Source organism: Belonocnema kinseyi, chromosome 2 (genome assembly GCF_010883055.1).
Source record: "Belonocnema kinseyi isolate 2016_QV_RU_SX_M_011 chromosome 2, B_treatae_v1, whole genome shotgun sequence".
NCBI lineage: Eukaryota > Metazoa > Arthropoda > Insecta > Hymenoptera > Cynipidae > Belonocnema > Belonocnema kinseyi.
The window spans coordinates 120,923,031-120,936,224 of NC_046658.1; the positions used below are offsets into that span (position 1 = coordinate 120,923,031).

The 13,194-nt window shown below is 28.4% G+C and overlaps 1 protein-coding gene across 1 annotated transcript in view; it reads left to right on the forward strand.

Annotated features, from left to right (window-relative positions):
* Nucleotides 1-13,194, forward strand: part of LOC117182968 (ankyrin repeat and death domain-containing protein 1A-like) — a 67,379-nt gene that overhangs the window by 14,560 nt on the left and 39,625 nt on the right. The window contains exons 4-5 of the mRNA XM_033376093.1: nucleotides 8,820-8,853; nucleotides 8,999-9,210. Coding sequence (XP_033231984.1) covers nucleotides 8,820-8,853; nucleotides 8,999-9,210 — 246 coding nt within the window. The remainder of the gene's footprint in view (nucleotides 1-8,819; nucleotides 8,854-8,998; nucleotides 9,211-13,194) is intronic.

Here is a 13,194-nt window from a genome sequence, read left to right on the forward strand (position 1 = left end):
AAATTAAAATTCGAAAATTTTTTCTAAAGCCTCCAGGGGACTTCGTTTTCGCACGAAAAAATTTTATGTGCCCTTATTGCATCCGGACCCACAATTGTAACATCTCCTTTTTGTACTGTGTCAAAAGCTGACTGAGAGTGTTAGAGGTACATTATAAACCGGCAAAATAAATGTTACTGGGCGAGATTATAATATCTCCACTTGCAAACAGTGTTATTCGCTGAACGATATTTGTTTTATTTCTTACTATATTAAGTTTACTTTTATAATTAATTATTAATATTTTTCTAATAAAAACTAAAAGATGTATGGACATTATAATAAACTTCATATCTGCCGTACTAAGGAAAATATTACGCAAGTGGCATTGTCGTTTAGATCGAATTTAACATTGTCAGTTACGAGAAAATGGACCGTAATTGCGAAGTCAGTTACGTAAGCTTTTCTTTAGTATGCACGGAAGAAAATGGAAAAATAATTTGTGGGTCCAAATATCTCAAGTGTGCCACTTTTAAATCGATAGTTCTATTTTTAATTAATTTATACAGTTTTCGATTCGTTTTTATAAAAAAATAACTCCCCAAAAATATTTTTGCAAAACATTTTTTTTTAAGTTATTAACAATTAAAGATCTTGATCATTTTTTTAATGCATTACTTGCGAACGGTTAATCGAAATTCAATAATTAAGTTATGAAAATTTTTTTACGAAGTATACTTTACGCTAAAAAATTTTCGGTCATAAAAAAAAACATTTTTTATTGCTTAAATAATCGTTTGTTTTAAACAATTGAAAATTAATAAAACTTGTCCGCCTGTAAAAGAATTCTTTCACGTGCCAATAGATTCTACAATCTCTTCCGAAAATTTTGGTGAAAAAAAGTTTGTATTTTGCAGTAATTCAAAAGTTATTGATTTTTTGTGACCGCGCCCAAACCTCCAGCCCTAATCGAGCACATTCGGACGCGATTGTTTAATCTTCAACAAAGTATAGTAAAGTTTTCAACCAAGAAGATTAATTTTATACAAAAAAAAGTATTTTTTTAACAAATCGGTTCAAACATTCAACCTAGTAGTTGAATTGTAAACCAGAAAAGATGAATTTTTAATAAAAAAAATTTAGTAGTTGGTATTTAAATTAAAAATCTTTATTATTTTAAATACCAACTATTAAATTTTTATATTGAAAATTTATTTTATTTTTTCAAATTCAACTACTAGGTTGAATGTTTGAAACAAATTTTTTTAAAAAATACTTTTTTTGTAGAAAATTAATCTTCTTGGTTGAAAATTTCACTATACTATGTTGAAGATTAAACTATTTTATTAAAAATTCAGTTTTTGTGTGGTATCTTCATTAGTTCAGTAGAAAATTCATCTTTGTATTGTAAAATTAATTTTTTGGTTAAACTTTGTTTTTTGTATTAAAAACTAATATTTTCAATGATAATTTGACTATTCGATTTTTTTTTTGGAAATTCACATGTTTTGATTGAAAATTCAACTACTTGAATGAATACTTAAATACTCTCTTAAAAAATTATATTTTTGATTGAATATTGATTTCTTTGTTTGAAAATTGATCTAAGCCTGATTTAAAATTAAACCACCTTATTCTTTCTTAGTAGAAAATTAATCTTCTTGGTTGAAAATTCATCTTTTTGATCAAAAATAGCTATACCTAGTAGAAAGTTGAACAGCTTGATTAAAAATTCATTTTTTCAAATAAAATTTATCATTTTAGTTGAAAATTTGTTTCTTATTGTACTTAATATGATGCCCATGATGATTTTATTCAAAATAATGTATTACCCAATTGTTTCCCTATTTTTTGGTTTGAAGTTGCTCCACTTTATTAAAAAATTAATTTTGTTTGAATGATGCTTTATTCTTTTAATTTAAAATTAATCTATTTTGTGGAAAAGTGAACTATTTTGATAATATAATTATTTTTTTAAATTGATCTTTTTAACCGAAAACTTAACCATTCACCTTTTGGTTGAAAATCTTTTTTTTTTAGTTGATACTGGATCTACTTTGTTGAAAATTCATCTTTTTGATTTAAAAAATGACTTGTAGAAAGTTGAACCACTTGATTAAAACATCTTTTTTTTAACATTGATTATTTTAGTTGAAAATTCGTGTCATATTGTACTCAATATGAAAACCGCGCGCGTCCGAACGTACTCGACCAGCGCTGCAAAATACAAACTTTTTTTCACCAAAATTTTCGAAAAAGAGATCGTAGAATCTATTGAAACATGAAAAAATTCTTTCACAGGCGCAGAAGTTTAATTAATTTTCAATAGTTTAAAACAAACGATTATTTAAAGAATAAAAAATGTTTTTTAATGCCGAACAATTTTTTAGCGTAAAGTATACTTCGTAACAAAAATTTTCGTAACTCAATTATTGAATTTCGATTGACTATAGACTTAAAAGTGGCACACTTGAAATATTTTGAATCTTGTATGAAGAGTGCTGTATTACATGACATATTATTGTGATATTGGTGACACCGACAGATCGCGAGTTCGCGCCACTCTCGACTATACCTGTAAGCATTGTAGTTTTGTTTCCATTCGTCAAATTTATATTTTATAGTATAATCGAATTCAGGACATAAAATCTTCAATTTCTACAAAAAGCCACTTTTAAAACTTTTAGAACTGTTACAGTGCGATACCGCCACACTAAATCTTTATTTTCCCGGAACAGAATAAGTTTTTTTTTATAAGCACTTTTTTTATTCTTATTCAGCCTCCTCATGTTTCAGGTGCAAGTTTTTATCATGTTTTAAAGTTGAAAAATAAATTTAAAGTCCCTGTTTAAACACAATTTTCAAAACCCACGAAATTTGAATCTCTTTGAGATTGTAAACTTCCACATTTTATTTTTCGGAACTGGATACTTGTATTCAATCATACTTTTTGGCCTCAACTAAAAAATATTTAAGCTGGGAAGTAACTTCTGTTTTTATCTTTATATGCTGATTTTGATTTAACAGAATGCTATTTTGGTTTTCTAAACAATTTTGTTTTTGTTTGTTATATACCTAATTCTGCATACTGCAACCCTTCAAATATTTCTCCATAAATAAAATTTAAAAATATGTAAATAAACACCGTTTACTTCACTTACCTATGTTTGGAATTTATTATATTGTTATACTATTTATTATATCACATAATATGCATTCTTATATTTTATAAAAATGTGTAAATAATTACTATAGCTTTTAGCAAAGTTTTATAAAATTCTAAGCATTTAAAAATTTTCATTTTAAAGACTTATTTCTTCTAATTTTAGCTAGCCTTCGATTCAATGTTCAAATTCAACTTCAAAGTTAGAATATCAATCAGGCTTAAGTACCTTGTATCTTAAACAATTTTTTCAACTCCAATGTTTCAATAAATTATTTGTAGTAGCTGCTTTTGTTTTTACTTTCAGGTTTTTACTGAAGAAGATTAGTAGAACTATAATCACTGGATTTTTTTAGGCTGGAAAATTAAATTTAAATTTAAATATTTATATACTTACAATACATCTGAGAGTAATAAACACATTACATTTTTTAACCTGAGTATTTGGAAAGAAATCACAAATTAAATGAATGTTTAAATTAAACATTTAGTTATTAAAATTTAAATTAATTAAATTGAAATATTTTCATCGAGCATTTGTCAATCAACCTGTTTATATAAAATTTTTAAAACGAAAAAATATAACAAAAATATATTCCTCTATTAGCCCTGGCTTACCAGCGTAAAATTTTGACTGAGATTTTGTCAACAGAATCCAAGCGATAAATTAGCGTAATTAGCTAGAACGTCTGACATAAGCTTAGGTTTTAGGTTGTTTAGGTAGGTAGGGTTCGAATCCCACGAGGGTGCGATTTTTCATAGCGTTTAAGTATTCGATTACGTTTGTAAGTGACCGCACATGCAATTGCATGATTTCATAAATAAATTGAATGCAGTTATTCAAAATAAAACATTTTTTTGTAAATTTAACATATTACATCATCTGTTTCGAGCTGCTGTAATGAAATGTCTACCGACGATTCTATACTAGGGCACAACTGTGACTTCTGCTTGTTGATGCGAGAGATTTCTAATGCGAAACTATACTTTTTCCTCCCAGAAGGAGCAAGTAGCGATTGCTGGGTGACATTGTCAAATTATCACTTATCCCCATTCGATCTGGATACGGATTTACAATGTAGAAGAGTAAATCTTGCACTTTGATGCAGTGAGGTTCGCTAATTTCTCCCAAAGTGTAAAAATTACTCTGTGGTTGCACGAAAGGCCCCGTTACTGCGCCACAGAGTAATATTTTATCAGTATTCCGAGTATATCTTACAGCGTACTTTTTTCATGATGTTATAGATCTTTTATGAAAAATTTTACGTTTCGAGAGTCAAAACGCTCTCCTCATCAGGAAACAATAGTTCTATATTGGTCTGCTTATTATAATTATAGAATTAGTAATGAACCCATCCTCTAAAATAAAACCTTCTCGATTATCAATTTTTGAATCAAATTTATTTTGATATAATTACTTTTTTATATATATTATAATTAAATTATAGTTACGATTAGTATGGAAAAAAGAAGAGAAAAAATATATAATACATTGATTAAAATTGTATAAAAGTATAGCATTGTAAGAAAGTGAGGTTATAAAAGTAAAAAAATCAATTGTAATTACCTGTGTGCAATTTAATATGTAATTAAAAAGATTTTTTTAAATAAGACTCTTCATGTTAAAAATAACGTTTAGGAATTAAAATTAATTATAGTATACAAGTTGGAATTTAAAATAAGAGACAGAACTTCTGTTCTGCTCTATTTTTGTGTCTCAAATCGAGAAAGTGAAATAGAAAGAGATGGGTACAAGGATAGAAAGTTAGTGACGTACCAATGAATTCGTCGTATAGGTTCCATAATGATACCTAATGAAACTAAGATATACTTAATAATTTCCAAATTTTTTATTAATTTAACTAACAAGAAAGAGATTCAAAGCATTAGAAATCAAATTAAACAATCTAAAATAATGTTATATAAAGGACTATAATCTACAAAATCACTGACTACATTAAGACATCTATCTCCATTGTTCTTAATAAAGAATATTTCGGCTACCAATCTTTTAAATTTATTAGGCTCATGGTGTAGAACTTTGACATGTCTCCAGACAAACTCATGACCTGTCTGAACTTGATGTTTAGCTATCACTTTATGGTTTTTTGGACTCTGTCTAAAGTTAACATGATGTTCTTTAATTCTAGTACTAAGTAATCTACCAATTTGGCCTATATAACACATTTCGCATTCTAAATAATCAATTTTATACAAAAAATTGTTTTTATATCAACATCTTTTAGAATTCTTTTGACTTCAAGCGATAATTTACCGTGGAAAGGTATGGGAAGAATATTGTTTAAATCAATTTTATGAACTGGAAACAAGTTCAACTGTAATGCATTGTGTTCTTTCATTATTTTTAATTTATCTTCATTGTGTATCTGAACAAATTTCATAGAATAATTATAAAAAACAAAATGTTTTCAATAAAATGAATATTAGTATTGTGAAAAGACTCGTGTATGAGAATTTGAACCTTGTGTCAACGAAATTTTTAGTAGTAGCTATTTTATGTTGAATTGGATGGTTAGAAAGAAAATTAATGTATCTACCTTAATAAGTGCCTTTCCTATATCAATCAGTAATAATAGTTTCATCATTAGTTTTTATAACCTTAACATTCAAAAAAGGTATAGAATTATTAGTCAAACAAAATCTAATTTATTTTTTTGGTAAAATCATGAAAATATCATCGACGCATCTATAAACTGTGTGTAAATTGATATCTAGATTATTAATAACTGTGTTTTCTAATTCTTGCATAACTAAATCTGCCAAAATAGTTGATATTGGAGAGCCCATTGGAGTACGATGTGTTTATCTATAATATAAATTGTCAAATTGAAAAACTGTTTGCGTCATAAAAAATTCTATTCCCTTTTCAAATTCACTGAGAGGTAAGTCAGTACAATTATTTATATTTATCCATCTGCTGATAATACTATTTTTAACCAATTCTAATGGAACATTTGTAATTAAAGATGAATAATCCAACGAAAAAATGATGTGATCATGAGAAATAGTTCGTTCAGTAATTATATTTTTAAAGACATTAGAATTTGTTGCCTAATTTTCTGGAATTACTAAAGCATCTTTTAATATGTTATTGAATAGTTTTGCCATTTTAAAAGTTGGTGAATTAATAAGAGATACAACACGACACATAGGACAATTCGGTTTATGTATTTTTGGTAGACCAGATATTCTGAGAATGTTTGTATCGTTAACAAAAATATCTTTACGTTCTATTTTTCTCCCAAATAAGCATCAGTTCTCCTCGAGTCTAACAATTCAAAAGTTTCTCTTTTTAATTCAATTTCAGGATTAGTATCTATCCTTTTATATACTGTGATATAATTTAATAAATTGTTCATTTTATTATTATAAGAATTCTTGTTAAGAACAACAGTAACATTGCCTTTGTCTGCGTACTAATTGTTTGTTTGATTCAATAAATAACTTAGTTTATTTAATATGCTTAGCAAACATTCTATCTACATGTGAAATTTTATTACTGTTCAAAAAATGTTGTGATGAGTTTAGGATTATGTGTCTAAACAAATCTCTATCCTCTGAATTTTCAATCAATCTAATGTTAAACTCTACATCTTTAACAATATCGAAAACCATATTACGTTTACTCATGACAAACGATGAAATAAATTTTTCGCCTAACCTTAGAACGTCGTTTACCTCGTCTGGAATCGTAGTATTACTAAGATTGATGATACATGGATCATTACCATCTTCATTGTTACATTTTTCTTTATGTTTGTTAATATTAATCTGTTCAAAACTCCTATTGTAAACTAAATTTTCAAACTTTCTATTACAACGTCCTTCTTGTTGTAAATTAATTGCAACAATATTATATTAATTTTGTAAATTAGTAGTATAAGTATTAGAGGGTAAATCATTTCTTAGCTAGTTCAATTTCTTATCATCCTAGATTTAAATTTACTCATGAAATGGAAATCGATAATTCTATACCTTTTTTTAATGTTAAGGTTATAAAAACTAATGATGGAACTATTATTACTGATTGGTATAGGAAAGGCACTTGTTCTGGCAGATACATTAATTTTATTTCTAACCATCCAATTCAACAGAAAATAGCTACTATTAAAAATCTCGTTGACACAATATTCAAATGATCACACGAGACTTTTCCCAATACTAATATTCATTTTATTGAAAACATTTTGTTTTTATTATTGTTCCCATAACTTTCGACGGTAAATTATCGCTTGAAGTCAAAATATTTCTAAAAGATTTTAATATAAAAACAATTTTTTGAGTTGATTCCAAATTTAACAAATTTATAAAATTAGGTAAAGATGTTTTCGCAACTTTAAATTTGACTAATGTATTGTATAAAATTGATTGTTTAGAATGTGAAATGTGTTAAATAGGCAAAACTGGTAGATTACTTAATACTAGAATTAAAGAACATCATAATAACTTTAGACAGAGTCCAAAAAACCATAAAGTGATAGCTAAACATCAAGTTCAGACAGATCATGAGTTTGACTGGAGACATGTCAATGTTCTACACCATGAACCTCATAAATTTAAAAGATTGGTAGCCGAAATATTCTTTATTAAGAAAAATGGAGATAGATGTCTTAATGTAGTCACTGATTTTGTAGATTATAGTCCTTTATATAACATTATTTTAGATTGTTTAATTTGATTTCTAATGTTTTGACTCTTTTTCTTGTTAGTTAAATTAATAAAAAATTGTCAAATTATCAAGTATATCTTAGTTTCATTAGGTATAATTATGGAACCTATACGACGAATTCATTGGTACGTTACTGACTTTCTATCCTTGTACCCCATCTCTTTCTATTTGACTTTCTCGATTTGAGACACAAAAATGGAGCAGAACAGAAGTTCTGTCTCTTATTTTAAATTCCAATTTTTATAATATAATCCCGTGGGGAAATCGCCATATATTTTCCCGATTACCTATCGGGTCCCGATCGGTATAACCTGTTCAGGGCTCGATAGGGCTAACTCCAACGGCCCTGATCCGAACCCGATCAGGGTACGTATTGCACCGCCACCTAGTGTCACTTTGGTGAAATCACCTTTTACACATGTGTATATGTACTACGAATGTTTTGTGTTTGTGTAATCAAGTTTCAAAATCTCGTGTGTTGTCATCAGTGCTCTATTACGTAATAATTATTATTTGTAAAAATGCCGAAAGCTGTAAGTACAGCACGAGTCCGGAAGCACCGAGCTTTATCCAATATACAATACGTACGAGCTACAAATGAAAGTAAGTAAATCATATTCACTATCTATAGTGCACTAAAACTTAACCTCAAAATTTAATTTAATTTGGAAGATTATTACAGATTGAACATTAATTTATTATTTTGAACTTCAATGCAAGAAATCAATAATATTGGAAGTTATAGATTTCTATTGTGAGCAAGGATGTTTGGGAATGTTCGATTCAAATTCTAACCTCAAAATTTAGTACGGTGTCACACATCCATTAAACAGTCTTCAAGATTTTCAAAATCTTAATCAAAAACTTCAAAAGAATGAAGAATGTTGTCACCGTTTTGTGGGAATCTCATTGTATAAGCAATTTTTTTATTTTTCACTTATTTTTATGAGAAATCATACTTATTTGAAATATTATTTTCATTTACAGATGGGTAGTCTCGATTTATCGATGAGCAAAAGAGGTTTCCAAAGAATTCTATCTTTGGACATGCTTGCTAGGTATGAATGTTTTATTATTATTAATTAAATGTATGTACATGATCGTTATTAAACCAAAAATTATATTAATTTTTCGTTTGAACTAATATTTATTTGACTTATTTTTAGATGTTGCTTGCTCCAAGTTTAATGTAACAGGAGAAGAAGTGTTGTCTCATATTAACACGGTTATTGCTAATGCCAAAGATTGGGGCGGCCATATCGGGCGGCCATATCTGGCTCCGGGCGGGCCGTGTGTTTCATCAGCCATCAGGCCCAGACCTGGTACCCCGATCAGGGCCCGATCAGGGCCAAGGCAAAATTTCTACACGGGATTAATTGTAATTCCTAAACATTATTTTTCACATGAACAGTCTTATTTAAAAAAATCTTTTCAATAACATATTAAATTGCACACAAGTAATTACAATTGATTTTTTACTTTTAGAACCTCACTTTCTTACAATGCTATACTTAAATACAATTTTAATCAATGTATTATATATTTTTTCCCTTCTTTTTTCCATACTAATCGTAACTATAATTTAATTTTAATATATATAAAAAAGTCATTAAATCAAAATAAATTTGTTTCAAAAATTGATAATCGAGAAGGTTTTATTTTAGAGGATGGGTTCATTACTAATTTTATAATTATAATAAGTAGGCTAATATAGAACTATTGTTTCCTGATGAGGAAAGCGTTTTGACTCTCGAAACGTAGAATTTTTAATAAAGGATCTATAACATCATAAGATCTTAATTGTCTGAAGTATTTCAATTCCTTTCAACAAAATTACTACAATTTGTCCTTATCTCAGGCAAAAAAACATCAGCATCAACATCTACACCGGATCAACAACATCGATTTGAATTAAGTACAATATAGATCCTATTATGTAATTTTTTATGTAAAAAAAATTGTTTTTGTAATTCTACGAAAAAGAATATTAATTATTTTTGTGTTTAGATAATACCTTTTGTTAAATCTATTTATTATCATTTCTCTGGTGATTTCTTTAAGTTAAAGTTTTAAGAAAAAAAATAATTAAAAATTTCCATGTGCATAATTATTTTAAATTCTAAAATTATTTTCTGAATGACTTTTCAACCAGTTTTAAAACAGTATTGTCTCTAAAAGCATAAAGTACATATTTATTTAGGCGAAAAAACTTTGAGTAGAACCTCAAAACGTTTTATTAGGTGTTTATTGTAAGTTGCAATTAAATTTGATATAAAAAATAAAAAAAGAATCAAACTCATTTGAAACACTCTTTTAAATATAGAGCAATAAAATACTTGCATTTTTGAAAGTTATACCTCAAAATCTAAATTTTTTCAATATTTAAATGTCTAAATATCACACAGAAAGTTTAATAGTATTTATGATAGAGGAATACTTAATTTTATTATTTACAGGTTTTTTAATTTGTCATCAAATTGCAGAATAATCATAAATAGAGTAAAACAATTAATTAAAAATTGCCAATATTTTTCTGCATTGAAACATCAATACCTATAGAATTGGATTTTGATTGTTTTTATAAAATTATTTGTCTGAATATTGTTTTTATTTTTATTGCATTGTCTGCATGAATTATTAAAACTATCAAACTATTCAATGTCAAATTATATTTTTAAGTTCTTAATTAGCTTAATGAGTTTAATTTTGTCGTAAAATATTTAAATTTTATCGGTATATAATCATATGAAATGTTAAAAGCAGTATTTGACTTATTTTCATTTTTTCGAATTGAGGTTTGAACCTACCCCGAAATTCTTGACAAGGTCATAGTAAACATATATATGCAATATCTCTGGCTCAATTAACTCTGTGGGAAAAATTTGATTACATTTTAAACGACCGAATTCGATCACACCTCGTTGTGTATCTCACGTAACAGAAAGAGAGGTTCGACCGACTTCAGACATTCGAATCCAACTGCAAATGTAGGTACTGTGTTCGTTCGCTACTTCGCCACCAAATGATTCAGCCAATGACATCCTCCAGAAATTCTAGAATAGTAGTTGACCGACTATTCCACTATTCACATTTATGGGACTGAATCAGCTGATCTACTGCGATTGATTATTTGATATTATGAATGTGGTAGCGCAAGCTAAATTAAATTACTTTTAAGTTCCTGCGCTGAATTTTGTATAATTTTATCAAATAACGGCTGAGTTGTTTTTGTATTATCGTCTATAAGCAATGTACGAACTACGCTGGATGTATACTCTCATTAATTTATTGGAGTAAGCGTGGCGTGAAGAACTAAGATTTTCAGGTAAATATTTACAGTCTGGCTGTTTAGCTCGGTAAATAAAAAGTTAAATAAGATTCAGTCTATTTTACATTGACGTGAATGATTATTTGATCACTCAAGAGGCAACAAGCAAAGAATAATATTTACACATCGCCTTCTACCGCGTATACTGGTTACGCAAACCGTCATTAATGAATTCTTGAAATTACATATGATAGAATATTAGTTGTCAGACTCATTCATTTGAAATTTTACGTAACTTGTAGGAAAAAGCTATGTATTTTACATTCCCAGTATTCAGGATAGCAGACCAGTGGATCTTTTCTCAATGCACAGTGATTATGAAATAGCCTAATCTCTAGCTGTCTATTATGTTTTTCTTTAGTAGGTTAAATATCCACATTGAAATACTTATTCTTTTTTACGAAGAAAATAATTAAATAATTATATAAAATATGATATTTATATTTTCTATTTAATGAGCGAGTATTTATTTTCACATTTCAGAAACTCACTTAGAAAGTATGTCGTTAAACCGTACGTACGTGAACCCGACTATCAGAAATCGACACTATCATCTCTCTACATTTTGATTCCATCTTTATGTTGCAAAAATGATTCTAACTTTCAAATTAATGCCTTTGAAGTTTATAGAAAGTTCTTAGAATGGGACTCTCTAGAAGTGGAGTTGCACCTATGGAAAATGAAATGGCAACAAGAATCAGAGATAAATCATCCAAGTTGTGCTATTGAAGCTCTTGGGGAGTGCAACGAGAACCTGTTCCCAAATATCCATAAGCTTTTAAAAATTCTATTGACATTACCTGTTACTACATGTACCCCTGAGAGATCATTTTCTACATTGAAACGCCTTAAAACATATTTACGAAATTCTACCGGTCAAGAAAGACTGACTGGATTGGCTTTAATGTCTATGCATCGCAAAGTCGATATTAACACTGAAGCGGTGATTGATTTGTTCGCAGCTAAGAGAGCCAGAAGATTGAATATACTTTTGTAATTTGTTTCTAACCTTCATTTCTATATTTAGGTTAAATTTTAATAAACTGTATTAAATTATTAAACGAATTATATTCAAATATTTAAAATTGTTAAATATTATAGTTTTGAAAAATATAATACTGACTGTGAACTCTAAAAAAACTTATCGAGAGCCTCCTTTTTTTGATTTAATAATTAATGTGTGCCAATCCATAACCTACCCCGAAATTTTTTTCTGGCCACGGTCTTGGATGTGCGTCGTACGCACAAACAACCTGCGCGCGCATGTTACTTGAGAAACAGATATAACTTTTCTGATTTTTCACGTAACCGCACTCGTGCATAAAAATCTTTAACATTTAGAGAATTATTGTCTAAAATTTTAATCAGTTATTACACCGCTAGTAAACATTTTTACCGAAAGTTTGCTGAGAGGAAATCACTAAACATTTTAGCAATAAAAAATAGGAATTAAAATTTAAAAAATATGAATGAGATTAAAATCAAATATAAAATCCTATTTAACGTTCACCTGAAAATAAAACCAATTTAAAAAAAGCAAAAAGTTTAAGACTGATGCGAACCCATAGCAATTAGGTTAATATGATTTACAAGGCCATCATTTAAAAATAGAACTTTCTCCCACAATACAAAATTCGTTCATGATGAATTGATTGCTCTTTTTTTTAATGTGTCATCCCCTGCGTGCAGACCATGCAATAAAATCAGCACACATGCGACGCACTGTGCACGCGTTTTTTTATCAGGGTTTTTCCACATATCTGTATATCTACTTTAAACACAGTGTTATATTTTTAATATCTGTTTTATTAAAGTATTAAAGGAAGTGTCATGAGTGCAACCGCGGTATTTCACCGGGAACGCGTGCCATTTTAGGAAATGGCAACTATTCCCGGCGAAATCGCGAAAAAAGTCTCGTGCGCCCTGAGGAAACGGAGCGTCCCACGGACTGCAGCCTTCTGTATTATTTCCGCAAGTGTCGCACTATTTTGTTGACATGCATATAAGCATTTTAGGCTATGAACCAATAAAATA